The sequence below is a fragment of the Heteronotia binoei genome, chromosome 4, assembly GCF_032191835.1.
Source record: "Heteronotia binoei isolate CCM8104 ecotype False Entrance Well chromosome 4, APGP_CSIRO_Hbin_v1, whole genome shotgun sequence".
Taxonomy (NCBI): domain Eukaryota; kingdom Metazoa; phylum Chordata; class Lepidosauria; order Squamata; family Gekkonidae; genus Heteronotia; species Heteronotia binoei.
The window spans coordinates 25,468,684-25,483,949 of record NC_083226.1 but is presented as its reverse complement, the minus strand read 5'-3'; the positions used below and the strand labels follow the sequence as shown (position 1 = coordinate 25,483,949).

At 42.1% G+C, this 15,266-nt stretch overlaps 2 protein-coding genes across 7 annotated transcripts in view; one reads left to right on the top strand and one right to left on the bottom strand.

Moving 5' to 3' along the window:
• Positions 1-241: 241 nt before the first annotated feature.
• On the bottom strand, positions 242-7,565 carry PURG (purine rich element binding protein G). 2 transcript variants are annotated; one of them, XM_060236972.1, is made up of 2 exons: positions 7,371-7,565; positions 242-5,441 (listed from the first exon to the last, which is right to left on the bottom strand). In XM_060236972.1, the coding sequence occupies exon 2, from the start codon at positions 5,426-5,428 to the stop codon at positions 4,418-4,420; it is 1,011 nt and encodes a 336-aa protein (XP_060092955.1). In that variant the 5' UTR covers positions 5,429-5,441; positions 7,371-7,565; the 3' UTR covers positions 242-4,417. The 2 variants fall into 2 exon arrangements, with proteins under 2 accessions (XP_060092955.1, XP_060092956.1); XM_060236973.1 differs by having other exon boundaries at positions 242-5,314; positions 7,371-7,542.
• A 3,578-nt stretch (positions 7,566-11,143) lies between these two features.
• Positions 11,144-15,266, top strand: part of WRN (WRN RecQ like helicase) — a 102,405-nt gene continuing 98,282 nt past the window's right edge. For 4 of the 5 annotated variants that reach the window (XM_060236971.1, XM_060236970.1, XM_060236968.1 and 1 more), the window contains exons 1-2: positions 11,162-11,273; positions 12,596-12,711. In XM_060236971.1, the coding sequence (XP_060092954.1) occupies positions 11,199-11,273; positions 12,596-12,711 (191 nt within the window). In that variant the 5' untranslated portion in view covers positions 11,162-11,198. Of the gene's footprint in view, positions 11,274-12,595; positions 12,712-15,266 lie in introns of all 5 variants that reach the window. The other variant, XM_060236967.1, reaches the window with a different exon arrangement.

Genomic DNA, 15,266 nt, shown 5'->3' with positions numbered 1-15,266 from the left:
AAAACCTCTTACAACCTCAATGAAATACCATGTGGACACTTTGGAAAATTTATCAAACAGCCAGTTTTAAATTAGCTGATGCCTATTTTTGAGGTTTGGTTTCTTTCACATAAATATCAGTAGCATTTGCAACTTGTGGTTCAAATATTACATGAAACACTACGTATCCAATCTTCATACTACATTTCACAATCCTTTCTTCATGTTAAGAAGCCATTTTACTTTTCCCCTGCTATTCCCCCCCCCCCAACAATGAGAGGCCTGTCTCTCTGTGTTCCGTACCAAAAATCTAATAAAAACATTTTTTAAATGGATTATTTTGAAAATATGGGGTAACTAATAGATTAAATAGCTCGGTGAACAAAATATTTACTTGATATTTCTGCTTAGCAAAAGCTGATTTTAAAATTGGGTAGGGAATCCAGATAAAATATATTTCACTGAGAACTGATTAATATACAATAATATGAATATATTAAAGATACAATTGCTGCTAACATTAAATTATACAATCAGATATATTAATATTTTAGGATTTATTCATCCTGGTTTTTTTCCTACATGCATATGGTCCCAAACTGCCTGGAGGCATACAATCACCTGGAGAAATGTATTGTGTGGAAAAAGGAAGTACATGGATACAGCTCACAGCAATTCTCTTGATTGTGTTGGGCTGAGAAATAGAGATACTATGGCAACCACAGTAACTGTTCACTGTGCTGGTGTATACTGGTGCATGCATTACTTTTGCCTTGGTGAGCATGGCCAGGTACTTGGATAAGTAGGGAACTCGACCACTTGCATGTAAGAGAAAAGGCAGTGTGAACTGGCCCTTAGACAAGTAGATTGTTAAACCACAGGGCTTTCTCCCCTTAAATATGCATGGAACTCAAGTGAAATAGTATCTTAAACTGCTCTACTTTTTAAACCTTTCAGGTTTTAACATATGAATATATTTGTTTCCCATTGTTCTGGGCATAGGAAGAAGGATGACATTTCTGCAAATTTTTCATCTATAACTTCCTTGCATTTCACCGTGTTGCTGGTTTAACCAGAACTGGTGTAATGTGCTACATATGGTACTTCCTAGGCATTCTAAATGTATTATGGAACTCTCTTATACCGCTATTCTATTTTAATATCTTTCTAGATGTGTACTTTAACAGCCTCAACCCCCTTCCACAAGGTAACATTAGTTGAGAGAATCAGCACAAATGGCCTACTACCAACCCTGTACAAGCCACATAAAATCCAGTCCCCTAAAATAACTTTTTAGGGACGGAGGCGATTAGGCAACCAAACCACAAATGAGACAGTTTTCATTTAACCTAGACCTACACCATTGTAGGAATAAAATATTTGTAAAATAAACAGATTTGTGGCTTGGTTTTCAAAAATGTTGATTACCCTCAAAATCCAGCCAGAGTCAGCAGGAAAATACTCAATGTTTCTGAAACAAACAAACAGGCATTTGGAAATTAAATTCAACATGGTGCCTGTTTGCCTCCATCATGCCGATGTAATACGATCTAGTAATTACAACAGATCACTGACACGCATGCACGCAGAAGGCCATTTTATATCGATGTAGACTATATGTTATACTGAAACACACTGTACCAGACCAGTAGCAGAAATGTGCTTCTATTGTTTATAAAATATAAAGTGCATTATTATGAAATCACAAAACTGACAGACTTTCTGTCTGGACCATACAGTTTTAAAAGAGAGGTCAGGGCTTTAATGTAAAATTCTCTCATGAGAATAAATCATTCAAGAGGTACAGATGGATAGTTAGCCACCCTGTCCTCCTAGAATTGTTTTTGGCCATGCTTTTTTTTTTTTTTAGTGCAAATAAGCTTGTGTTTTTCTCAAGTTTAAGGGACATGGCATTTTGGGACTGCAAAGAATATTTCTTTACATTATAACAGACCCTTCTGCAAATGCGCAACATGCTATCGCCACTCTCCAAAGATGGGGATGACTGCCAGATGTAAAGAGAAACTCTTTCCCAAATCACCATTTTAAGCTCTTGGCTTTGAAAAAAATCTGACTAGATAATTATTGAATTCAAATATGCGAAATAAAACTAGTACTTCCTATGGGTAAACCAAAACCAATATGTCTACCATCTAGAGGAAGTGGCAACTTTAAGGCTCATGTGTAGTCAATCTCAGATGCCCACATGCTCACTTAAGTGCATTAGTTGATTTGATGAGCATGACACCTCAACTGGTAGAAAGGGGACACTATAATCTGCAGGTGGTGATAAATCACAGTTGAGCACTGGTTGCTTTTGTATTTATCCAAACAAAGTTAAAAACAGTGACACAAATTTACTCAAGCCAGTGTGTTAACTAGAATAAGTTACCTGTGGATGGAGCAATTATATTTTCCTAGCCCCCAGTTAATCAGATAATAGCATTTCTTTTGCAATTAAAAGTTGATCAGGGGAGTGCAAGATGAATGCAGACAGATATAAATATTACTTTATAATTAAGTTTGTTGCAAATGGATGGGAGAAGTCCCCCTTATCAATATGGGTGTGGGAGAATGTGAGCATCAGGAGTTCCTACATTCACAGATCCCATATCCTGGAATCTCTTGAAAATATTGCCATTAGTACTAGCAATGGGATATACAGCAGCAAATCAGCAATATGGTAATTTAGGCTTATGCAATTCACTATAGCTCTGCCATCAACAACAGTACATAGAATGCTTTCTCATTTCCTACATGCTTGGAACATCACCTAGTGCATAAACCAGAATTTCTGTGACCTTTCAGTGACTTATCATGGCCCAGCAGGTAATCAGATACAATCAAATAAACCATTTTAAGTTAGACATGTTCATTTGCTGCTGTTTTCTAAACTAGACCAACAATTAGCAGGTCCAACTCACTTAGACTGGGGGAAATCACCTAAAACAGTGAAATTAAAGTCCATACTTCTCTTTGTCACAACTGTAACACACTTTTCTAATGTTCCTTTGGTGATTTTGGTGCAAACTCATCTTGACTTTTGTTTGTTGAGGGAACAATTTTAACAGCATTGAAGACCCAATTAAATGCTGGACTATGCTCTCCCCCTTCACATAAAGCTCTGGGTAATATGGGGAAAAGAGCACAGCATACATTTAATATGGTAATGAAAAAATTAAGTAGGATAAATTAAAGCTAATGTCTCAACTGAGCTTGGGTAGCCAAGCATCTGAATATGAGAAATAATCAGTATTTCAACGTAAGAATGCTAACACATATGCAGAGAGTCTTTCTGATGGAAAACTACTGTAGGGTTATGTTTATGTATGTGTAAAATAGAATATTTAAAAGAAAAGAAAATACACAGCATTAAGGTCCAAAGCACGTGCTTTAGTGGATCAAAGACAAAACTCCCGGACCCCAGATTAAAATCTGCTTTTATAAAATTCAAGGGTTGCTTTTAAAAAAAAATTTGAAATAACAGTATGGAATATTAAAATATGTAAATGGCAAGATTAATACAGGGAAATGTCATCAGCTATCACTGAATGCTTCAACTGCACCAGAATGAAATTTGATACCAATTAAGTGATGCACCAAAATCTCTCAAGGTATTTTTTTCCCCAGACAAAACAAAAGTTTCTTATACTTTTTAATATTTCATATACCTTTAGCCTCTCTATTCAGAATGTCAATTCCAACTATAACTCGCCTACCAAATTCCCACATCACAGCAACTTGCTGGAATCCCTTTACACCACAAATATAAAAATAGCTTTTGAAAAAATTTGTAACACTATTTAAATAAACTCTCCTCAAAAGATGTAAGCTGTCCATTTAAAAAAAAAAAGAATGATTCATGATCACTGTTAATCTGAAACAACCTTTTAAATCAAACGTGAAAATGAAATTAATTACTGGCCAATACAATACAGAGGTTTGAGTTTTCTCCCCCTCTCAATATTTTTACCATAAGATAACCAGCAGACACTTATTTAAGGTGCCTTTTCCAAAACAAGTATTTATAATTTAAATATCAGTTTTGGTCATAAATGTTCTATGGTTAATATTAGAAGATATTAAATCCATCTGGCTTACTTGTATCACTTTACAGTGCAATGCAAACCTTATACAGATTCTTTAAGAGGTCATAACAACAGATTTAGTGCTATTATACATAATTTTCATAGTCTTGTAGAGGTTACATATCAGAATTGTTTAAACCTGGGTGGTTAACTATATTTGCAAGAATTAGAATGATGTTGCTGGGTATAATTTAACATAATTACCAGATCCTTGAAGTATCATATATATCAGAGTTACTTACTAACAACAGGGAAGAACTTACAAAAAGAAAGGCAACTTCTTCCAACCACTATATATCAGTACCTCTAGCCAATTTTCTATTTTGCTGCTTGGCCCGTTGAAATGAATTCTAATCAAGACCCTCTTGTTCTTCACCACTGTCCCCTCTGGCATCCATTCTTTTCTCTTTATGGCCATTGTAAATTCTCCTCATCTCCTCTTCATACTTGATAAAGTTTTCCCCAAATCTTGTCCATGCTTTGTATGGGACAGTGATGGTGTTACGGTATGGAGGTCTCACTTCACTTACCTTCAAAAAAATACCATACCTGTTAGACCCCACATCAAAGTAGAACCTCTTGTTGTCCACTCTGAAGGAAGTCCCCTCAGGAAGTTCAGGAGGCTCATCGCCTCCACTTCTCCGTTCTTCTATGTCTCCTTCACCATATTCTTCAATGAGCTGGACCAAAGCATCCCTGAACTCAATCATTCCCTGTGCTGGAAGAACAATAGTCTGTTCCTGTCCCAAACTGTGACCAAAATATCCTATCATGCCAGGTCCTCTAATCAATGTCTGTCTAATTCTTAAGAAACGCCCACGTTGATTCTCCTTGAGGTCTAGGTAATACTTCCTATTGTCTCTTTCGATATACTCTGTTTTTAAGACACTATGAAGATGCTCTTCAGATCCAACAGATGCTGGAGGTGATGCCGGGTGATGCTGCCGCCTTCTCGAATCTTGCTCTTTGCCATTAGCATGTTCATTCCGGTGGCTTTGGCTACCCTTCAAGCCCAAATGGGCATAGTGTTCTATGAAGTCTCCCAGACAATCCTTTAACTCAGCAGCCACAGACAAGGAGAGAGTCAGCTTGCTTTTCCTGATATTGTCCTGCCTGCCTCTTCCTATCCAGACTTCTGCTATCTTCAAAAAGCGGCCTCGGGAACTCTGCTTCACATCCAGATAAAACCTCTTTTTTTGGATGTCCACTCTTTTGGAGGCCAGCTCCTGGATCTCCATGCAGCCCGCCTGAGAAGAGGAGGCAGGATAATGATACTGCTGCTGGGACTGGGAGTAAATGCTCCTGTGTAGGCCAGAGCCCCCCACACTCTTTCCTCCTCCTCCTCCTCTGCCTCTCTCCATCTTTACCAATCAACTGAAAACAACAAATATATAACAAAGATGCATAACGCCATAGATATCCATTGGGCCTATTCTGCTTTCCTAGCAATAGCCTCTCATATATAGTTTCCCTGGAAAGATTCTTCAGTAACAGTCTTGCCTTTTATACTGACATACCACTTTGCAAGGCGGGGAGGGAACAGAGCTGTTTCAGGCCGAAAGCACATGATAATGGGTAGAAGAGGATTTGAAGTATGGAAAAGCTTCACTTGCTAAATTTGACTGCCAGGTTTTCGTTAAACCTAAACAGCCTTGAGCCACTTGAACGCATTGCCTGTATAGAAACTTTGTGGAGACCTTGGGTCCCAAGTAAACTTTTACTGTGTATTGGATTTATGCTTAATCTCTTGCCTGAGGAAGGATTCTGGAAACAGGAGAAAAGTTGGCATCCCTTTTGCAATATTATTACATGGGATTAAAAAAGAAGGCTTGTGCATCCTTATATAAATGAATTTGGACATCGGGGTTGGAGGCTTTATGGCCATTGAGTTCACTGATGTTTGTCAGCATGATATACTCACCAACTGATTTGTCTGTAAGATGGCACTAACGGGTTAGGATATTTTATGGACACTATTACAGTAAAGTTTGTTGTAATTTTCAATCATTATCCATAATAATTGTGGTCACAATAATTATTTGTTATAATTAAAGTTTTTGTTAAAGGCACAGGAAAAAAGACAGTTTAGAAGGCGGAGGCAATAATATAAATCTTCTATTTCTTTCTTTTTTGCTGATCCTGCTCTTAGACAGCATTTTCACATGCTTATGTTAGCAGGTGAAGTCTTCCCCATCCCTTTATTTCTGTGTCACAACAGCATCGCCTATTAAGTTTCATTGTGTCAGGATGCCATTCAAGATACAGGAGCAGGCTGGTAAAAACAGGCAACCTTATGTGATTGCCACCCTTTTAAATACTGGCCTTGCTCCCACGTCTTCACATACTACCAGTGCAATCCTATGTAGAGGTACTCTAGTCTATTTTTTGGATGTGAATGTGGTAGAGCATCCACTTGGTAAGCAGAAGGTTCCAAGTTCAGTCCCCGGCATCTCCAACTAAAATGGGTCCAGGCAAATAGGCGTGAAAAACCTCACTTGAGACCCTGGAGAGCCACTGCCAGTCTGAGTAGACAATACTGACTTTGATGGACCAGGGGTCTGATTCAGTATAAGGCAGCTTCATATGTTCACCCTTCCCATGAGCAGGAAGCTCATTGATTTTGATGGACATAAACCGGAGTAACTGCACAGGAACACACCATAAGTTGAACTGTCAGGATGCCATCGAAGATAGGGAAGCGAGGACAGCAAAAGCGATAGCAGGCTTATGCAATTGCAACTTTTTTTTTTTTTTTTAAATGGCCTTGCTCAGCAGCCTGACAGGCATTGTAAATGTAGCAGGTAAAGCTTTCCTCCCTCTCCCCGCCAAATCTCATCACACCACATTCTTGGAGGGGTGACTCCCAGGCTTGGCTACATTTTTCCACAGGGGTGGGAAAACCTCGAGGGCAAAAAGACGGGAAGGGAATGTGCGTTGGAAGAACGGCCTGTCACCAAACACAACCTCACCCTGACAGGGCATGGGGCCTTGGCGCCACTAAAGCCTGTGACCCTGGGAGGGGAAAGCCCTTAGCCTATACATACCCCTCTGAAGCAGGGTCAGAGCACCCCTCCCATTATTATTATAGCGTCCTTCACCACCCCCACCCTCGAGAGCCATACCTAGGTGGTCTTCCTAGCCACCCTCCCCATCTATTCCGCGCCCTGCACACAACCCTCTCTCTTCTTCCCCATCTCCTTCCCCCCATCCAGAGGCTCGCCCACTGTGCCCCCCCCCCCACTATGACACGCATGCGAGGCCGGGGGGGGGAGAGAGAAATGGGGTGGGGGAGGGGCCACTTACTCCATCCCGTTAGTTGCCCCTCGCCAACTGGCCCGCTCGCCTGCCTGACAGACAGACAGACGGACAGACAGCCACCCCCGGCTGCCCGTCCTGGCCCCCGCAGCGCTCGCCTTCCCCGCGCTGCCGCCCGCAGGGTGCCGGCAGGAGCACCATTCGCCGGGCAGGTCCTACCGCCGCCTACTTCCTTCCTCCTTTCGTGAGGCGTCACAGGGAAACCACGCCGCTCAAGAGAGCGACAGAGGGTGCGGATAGAGCGCCGGGCGAAAGAGTGGGACGCGGTTCGTTTTCTGGCCCGGAGCCGCAAAAAGCTTTTTTTTTTTTTTCTTCCACCCCCTCCCACCTTTCCTCAGAAAAGGCGAACTACAATCCCCAAAGTGCCCCGCGGCGTCCTCGGCTGGCGGGCGCGGAGGCTTCTTTGCGCACGCGCCTCACCTCATTTCACCTTCCAGAGTTGACAGTGGCGGAGGGGGAAAAAAGAATAAGTGTCAAGGAAGGTCTGAAGGGGCGGTGGTAGCGGTGGGGGTGATGTCATCTTAGTGTGCCGGGGAGGTAGGCTGGTCGTGACGCGCTTCTCGCGCGACTGGCGGGAAATTGCTCTGATTCTGAGGTGGAGAGGCAGTTGCATGGAGAGAAGGAGGAAGAGTCTTGCGACAAGTTGGATGGAGTGAGTTTATCTTCTCTGATTCCTTCCCTCGGAGAACTGGAGCTGTTGCCATAGACAGCTGCCAGCGGTCTATACTCAAGCGTTTGCTGCGCCAGGCAGCTTTAGTAACACTGCGGTGGGGCTAGCTCACAGTGTTCCCTCTAAGCTGAGTTAGTGTGAGCTAGCTCATAGATTTTTATCCTCCTGCTCACACATTTTTGTCTTATCTCAAGAAGGATGACCCCAGAGCACACATTTATGCAGTAGCTCACAACTTTAATGCCAGTAGCTCACAAAGTAGAATTTTTACTCACAAGACTCTGCAGCTTAGAGAGAACATTGCTAGGGACTGAGCTTCAAGGCCACGATTCTAAGTGTGCTTTGACAGGAAAACGTCTCTCATACATGACTTCTTTCTGAGTAGTCCAGTCCTGTTTAAAAATTATGCCTGAATTGCTATGTTCACACTTGCATTGGGGCATCTGACTGCTAGGAAAGCATTGCGTTGTGGTCGGTTAAGTGGGATCAGGTAGACTTGGGTGGAGTCATAGAGCATCTGCTTGGCATGCAGAAGGTCCCAGGTTTGATCCCTGGCATCTCTGATGAAAAGGCTCAAGTGGTAACATGGAAAATTTAAGCCTCAGACCAGGAAAACCACTTCCAAGCAGAGAAGAAAAAGAAGAGTTGGAATTATACCCTGCCCTTCATTTGGAGTCTCAGGGTGGCTTGCAATCTCCTTCTCTTCCTCTCCCCACAACAGAGACCCTGTGAGGTAGGTGGGGCTGAGAGAGCTCAGAGAACAGCTCTGAGAGAACTGTGACTGACCTAAGGTGACCCAGCTAGCTGCATGTGGAGGAGTGGGGAATCAAACCTGGTCCCCCAGATTAGAGTCTGCTACTCTTAACCACTACACCAAAGGAGACAGCACTACTGACCTGGATAGACTAAAGACAGACTCAGAGACAGTGATTTTGTATGTGTTAACCACAGTTGTTCATAAGTAGTGGCTGAAGGAAGGCGGATCAGGTTATAGTGGTGTGGAAGACTGTTATCCATCTGAGATTCTGGAGAACCATTGCTAGTTAGAAGGCCTATCGTTCCTTTCCTGGCATCTCCGGTAAAAATGGTAACAGTTTGAAAGATTCTACATGAGACTCTAGAGAGCTGCTGCCAGTCTGAGGAGACAGTGTGGTGTTTAGGAGGCTCAGGATGAAGCAGCTATATGATGTTTTGGGTCTGAGGCGTGAAGCATCCAGGTGACCTTTGGCAAGTCATTCTTACTGAAGAAAAAGTGTATTTGTCTGTGGGGGAATCTTGTTAATTTCACACACCAACCTGCTACTGGATGTCAGCAAGTGACGATGAGCGTGTGTTTGATTATTGCTCTTCAGCCTGTGGTCTTCTGAAAAGGCTCCTCTACTCTTCAAGTTGTCCTTGAAAGGGCAGCTGCTGTAAGAGCTCTGTCAGCCGCACCCACCTCACGGAGTGTGTTGTGGGGGGTGGGGGCGGGGAAGGTAAAGGAGATTGTGACTGCTCTGAGATTCAGAGTATAGGGTGGGATATAATTCCAATATCATCTTCTTCTGTACTCTGTACATGAAACTGCCTTATACACTTGGTCTGCCAGAGTCACTGTTGTCTGCTCAGATTGGCAGTGACTCTCCAGTGTCCCTGATAAAGGTGTTGCGCATCACTGACTGCCTCAGTCCTTTAAAGTGGAGGTGCTGGGAACTGAATCTGGGACCTTTTGCATGTGAAGCCAATACACTAACACTGAGCCATGGCCTCTTGCCAAATATGGCTGTTTGTACTATAAAGCAAAAAGAAGCCAGGCAAAATTACATTAGTAAGCAGAAGATTAAAATAAATGAGACTGGGAACATGAAACGAGCTTTGTCAGCTTCCTCTGCCTTCAGGCTTCTAAAGTTCAATAATATCCTTTCTAGACTTTAACTGGGCCATGCCACCCACATTTCAATGTATTTATATTGGTGAATATTTGTTTTTACCATCCTTGTGCATTTGAAGATTTTACTCATACTTGTTTGCAGTTTATTGAAGTATATGTATCCCCAGGGGATAGATCCAAAGCCAGGATTTTAAAAGCTGGGGGGCTTTTTAAAAAGTCAAGGGGCACCCTTGCCCATCCACTGTGGGCTTGCTGCTTCTCTGCTTCCTGGGGTGGGGCAAAAGCTGGAGGCTCTGAATGTGGCCAAGTTGAGGCAGCCAGCCCTAAAACTTTGAAGTCAAGAAGGGACTACACCTTGTGTGCAAGCAGGGGTATTTTCTTCCACCTCCCTTCCCCCTGGTCCATTCTACGTGGCTTCCTCCACCTCCTGCTCCTCCGCCTCCCTCCTCTCCACCTGCTGCTTTTGCTGCTGCAGTGCATTGTGCCCTGCTCAGCTCTCCTGCCACTGATAACACTTAGTGAGCTCAGCCATAGCAAAAAGAAAAAGCAATCTATGCCCCTGGAAGTTGGGGCCCCTACCTGGAAGTCAGGGGGCAGTGCCCTCATAGCCCCCCTCCCTCGTGGCTACAGATCTGCTTAGGTCACAAGTTCACTCCCTGGCATCTGATCTTTTAAGGATCAAGTGATATGCCTGAGACCCTAGTGAGCCACTTCTAGTCTTGAGTAGACAGTACTGACTTTGATGGTGGGCCAGTTCAGTATAAGACAACATCATGTGTTTATTTGTGCTTTTCTCCTTGGTGGCTCAAAGCAGCTCACAAGAAAGCATAAAAGTATAATTTAGACACAGAGAGGGAAAATACACAGTATAACTTCATATTCCTAGGCTGGTCAAGGATCCACTATCGCACATGTTTGTCAGGGCCACCTATGGGTGTAGCCTTTTGACTTGTGCTTCATGCCCATGGGTCTGTAACGACTCGATGCTCGCACAAAGGATTACCTTTACCTTTTTTCATGCCATGGGTAAGTTGAATACTTCTAACACGGATGCCTTTAACAGAAACTAAAGTGGCAAAGAGGGGCTCTCAGCCTTCTTGCCCTGCTTATTAGAAGAGGGAAATGGGTTGTCAGCTGAGGACAGTGTTTTGTTTGAAGGATTGCCCTTTCTAAACAATGTTATCCAAGCTGCAATTTTTTTTGTGGCTGTTCCTTAAAGGAGATATTTTGTATTTTCAGCTAAAATACAAATGCAGATAAGGAAACTGACAGGAATATGGAGTCTCCTCCAAATAAGCTTCCTCTATGGATGACCAAAGAGAGTAAAGCAGATGCAGTGGATGACAAAAAGGTAGGGGAAAGAAATGTATGCTGGGTCCTCACAAATAACACTATTTGACCATCAAGGCCTTTCTGACAATGCCAAGGCCCGCTTTTTACTTCACGGGAAACACAACTTTGTTACCATTCACGTTGCTTGCTTTTTACAGGTTGCGATCCAAATCAGAGAGGCTTTTACTCATGCATAGCCCACAGCTATTTTATGTCATTTAACTTTTGCTGGTCTCTTATTATATCCCATTGTGTCACTGTTGGTTTTAAGGTATACTGTATTTTTGTATTGATGCCAATAAAGGTCTATGTATGTATGTATGTATGTACTCAAATAACACTAATGGGAAAAGTAGTGAAAAGATGAAAGATTGTGGGATGTGTGAACAGTTTCTGATAGAAACTGCCAAGCATTTGTTGTGTGTTTGTAAACAGGTCCCAATACTTTGTCAGCTGCTAAAATCTGCCTGTGTATGTTTTTATTGTGATGCTGTTTATTGTGTTGGCATAAAGGTTGCAGGGCCTGAATTTTGTTCCAAAGGGCTGCTTCTAGGTGAGTTTGCCCAGTCTTCACAGAGTGATTTCACAAATTTAAAAATTTCTTCTCTACTTGTTGAAACAATCCTAATTGTGCATGGCGCTAGCATTTTGAACATGGATCCACTGCATAAATTGCCTTCCCGTGCAGATGTCTTCTTGTGTCACCTTAAAGACTAACACACTTTTTATTTTAGCATAGGCTTTCTTGAATTGGATCCAAACGAAAGGTTACAGTGCAGTGAGGATTTGTTAGTCTTCAAGATGCTGCAGGGCTTAATTTATTTTTGCTACAACAGATTAGCACGTTAATGTGACATGCTTTACAAAATGAAAATATACAAGAGATAAAAATTTGCATGCAGTGTGCTCTTCAGGTTTCTTGAACTACCTGCTATAAATCAATACATTTGCTGACAAATATGCAGTTCTTCCGATGAACGTACTTGACTATTCAGTCTATAGCAAAATCTTTTGGAGTCATTTCTTTAAGGATTAGCTGGCTGCCCTCCTTTTTTGGAGCCTAGAAATTAATGAAGCCTGGTGGCTGGCTGTCAAAAGTGTGTTACACTTGAACTAAATAGAAAATGCAGGTCAACAGCTTAGATCATATTCTAGTGTTTGGCACAATAGGACCTAGCAAACACTTGGCCAGAAAGCTTTTAATCTGTCTGTATGTAACAGCTTCTGAAATGTATGTAAGAGGGCAAATGCACTGTGTGTGACATGTTGGGATGAGTGGTGCTTTACCTAATTTTTCTTACATATGCATTACAACAAGCTTTCCCCATTTTTATGAAACAGAGGCATCCAGTCCATCAGAGTGTCCTGGAAGACAACCTTCCTTTCCTAGAATTCCATGGTTCCATTGTCTACAGCTGTAATGCCAGTGATTGCTCTTTACTTTCTGAAGATATTATGTAAGAAGCTTGCACTTATTTCAGTATTTAAAAATATAGTCTTCCTCCTGGCAGTTTGAGCACCTAGTTATAGTTCTTTCTTTTTGACACCGTTGACACTGTTATGAGCAGTCAATATGGTTCTATAGCAGAGGTGGCCAAACTTGCTTAATGTAAGAGCCGCACAGAATAAACACATATTTGAGAGCAGACAGGAAGGAAGGAGGGAGGGGAGGAAGGAAGGGAGAGGTGGAAAGAAAGCTACTTTAAATGCATTCTTCAAACTTGAAGCTGTCTGGCTTGGCTTACAGAAGTGACTTAAAGAGACAAATGTCTTCTCCATGCTGGCTGACAGGGTAGTGGGGGCTTCAAGAGCCATAGTTTGGCTACCCCTGTTCTATAGGAATGTTGTTTACATTCCTACCTGTCGTATCAGTGAGTTCAAGGCAACGAGCGAAAGCAAATTTTGCACAAAGCAATGCCAAATGCTCAGTGCAAAATAATTATAGGAGATTTACAGTGCAATCCTAAGCACATTTACACCTTTCTAAATCTGTGGACTTAGAAGGGTGTAATTCTGGTTAGGACTGAACTGTTAAGAACTGTGATAATTTGATGGTGGGGAGGGGAATCTGGTTTTGGGTTCTGTCACTCCCGCATATAACAACAGCTGTGATATTGAAAGGAGACCAAGTTTTGGCCTGTTCTGATTTTGCGGTTAGCAGCACAATATCATCAGTTGTGACGGCAGACAGAGGTTTGGGTTCGGCCCAGCCCTTTGCTGCAGTCCGTTAATTTTCTGTCACTAGCCACAAACATTCTGTACCTGCTCATTAAAGTGCATTCCTTAGGACCTTTAAAGGATTTTGTAACCATGGGAGGTTTCCCTTTACATTTTCTCTCGGCCTGCCTCTTGAAGAATTGTTACTGCACAAATCATTATTTTAATTTTTGCAACCTGATCTTATGCTTGATTACTTGGAAACAAGTCCTCATTGAGCTTGTAGTCTTGATAAAACTTTGGTAAGCTTGAGCTGTTGTTTTCTTTGGCTTTGAAGGCTGGGTTATCATTTTAAGGGTCATGCCAAAATGTAGAAGGTTGTTGGTCCGTAACAGTGCAATCCTAAGGAGAGTTACTCCAGTCTAAGCCCATTCATTTCAATGGGCTAGTACTGGAGTAACTCTCCTTAGATTGCACTGTAAATGTAATTTTATTGAGAGCTGCTATTCTGACTGGTCTGTTCCTTGCTTGATGCAAATTTAATTTCTTGAGAACAGAAGTGAGAGGGTGCTTGCAAGACTCCCTGTTATAAATCTCAGCTGCTGTATTTATCTTGTAGCTACAGTCCCCTCCAGCTGCAGGCACACAGGAGAAGAATCTTTGCCCAAAGCTAGAATGAGTGTGCATGCAGCCATTTGCACTGCTGAAGAAGCAAACGGCTTTTCAGTATACAGTCTAAAACAGATGTGGAAAGCAGCTTGCCTCTTTAGCGTGTGGCAGCAATTAAAAATAATCCAGCATTTTTATTTTGCTGTTTTCATTGTGACCTTATTGTACGCTAGGAAGTATAGCAGGAGCCACCATTTTATTTGAAAAGAATGTTTAAAATCTCCAAAGCCCACAAACATTTAATCATTCCTCTGTGGGGAGGGGCCATAGCTTAGCAACAAAGCTTTACATACAAAAGGTTCCAGGTCCAACCCCTGATTAGGTTGTAGATGATGTGCAGGACCTCTGTCAGAGACTCTGGATACAATATTAACTTAAAAAAAATGAACCTGCCTTATATTGAGTCAGGCCATCAAAGTCAGTGTTGTTTATACTGACTGGCAGTAGCTCTCCAGTCTCAAGCAGTAGTTTTTCATGTCACCAGCTACATGATAGTTTTAACTAGAGATGCCAGGGACTGAATTTGGGACCTTCTGCATGCAAAAAAGATGCTCTGCCTTTGTGCCATAGCCTCTCCTGATGGTCTGGTTGTCTATTTTAGGATACAGCAGGTTCATGTGGAAGTTATGGCAATGTTTATGTGTTTTGGTACAGATGTGAACCTCGGTTTGTAAATTGAGAGCCAGACTCAGGAGCATGCATGATCTCTTTCTGCTTCCTCTTCAACCTAAATTTCTTGTTTTCATTGCTGTAACAATGATTTAGTGTTTAAGTACTCGCTTGTTCAAATTCTGAACAAGAGAGGAACCCAGCCTAACATTATCTATAACAGGGGTGGTCAAACTGTGGTTTGGGAGTCACATGTGGCTCTTTCATGCATATTATGTGGCACTTGAAGTCCCCACCACACTGTTGGCCAGCTTGAAGAAGGCATTTCTATCTCTAAATAAGTTCTCTAAGCAAAGCCATTCAGTGACTTGGAAAAAGCATTTCAAGTTAAAGTTACTTTCTTTCTGCTTCTCTCTTCCTCCTCATCTATTTTCTTGCCTGCCTGCTCTCAAACATCTGATGTTCATGTCTTGTTGCTCTCAGCTGATGTTTATTCTGTGTGGCTCTTATGTTCAGCAAGTTTGGCTACTCTGATCTATAATAAGGGTTGTTAATGCTAAGCCTGTGGTTAAAGCAA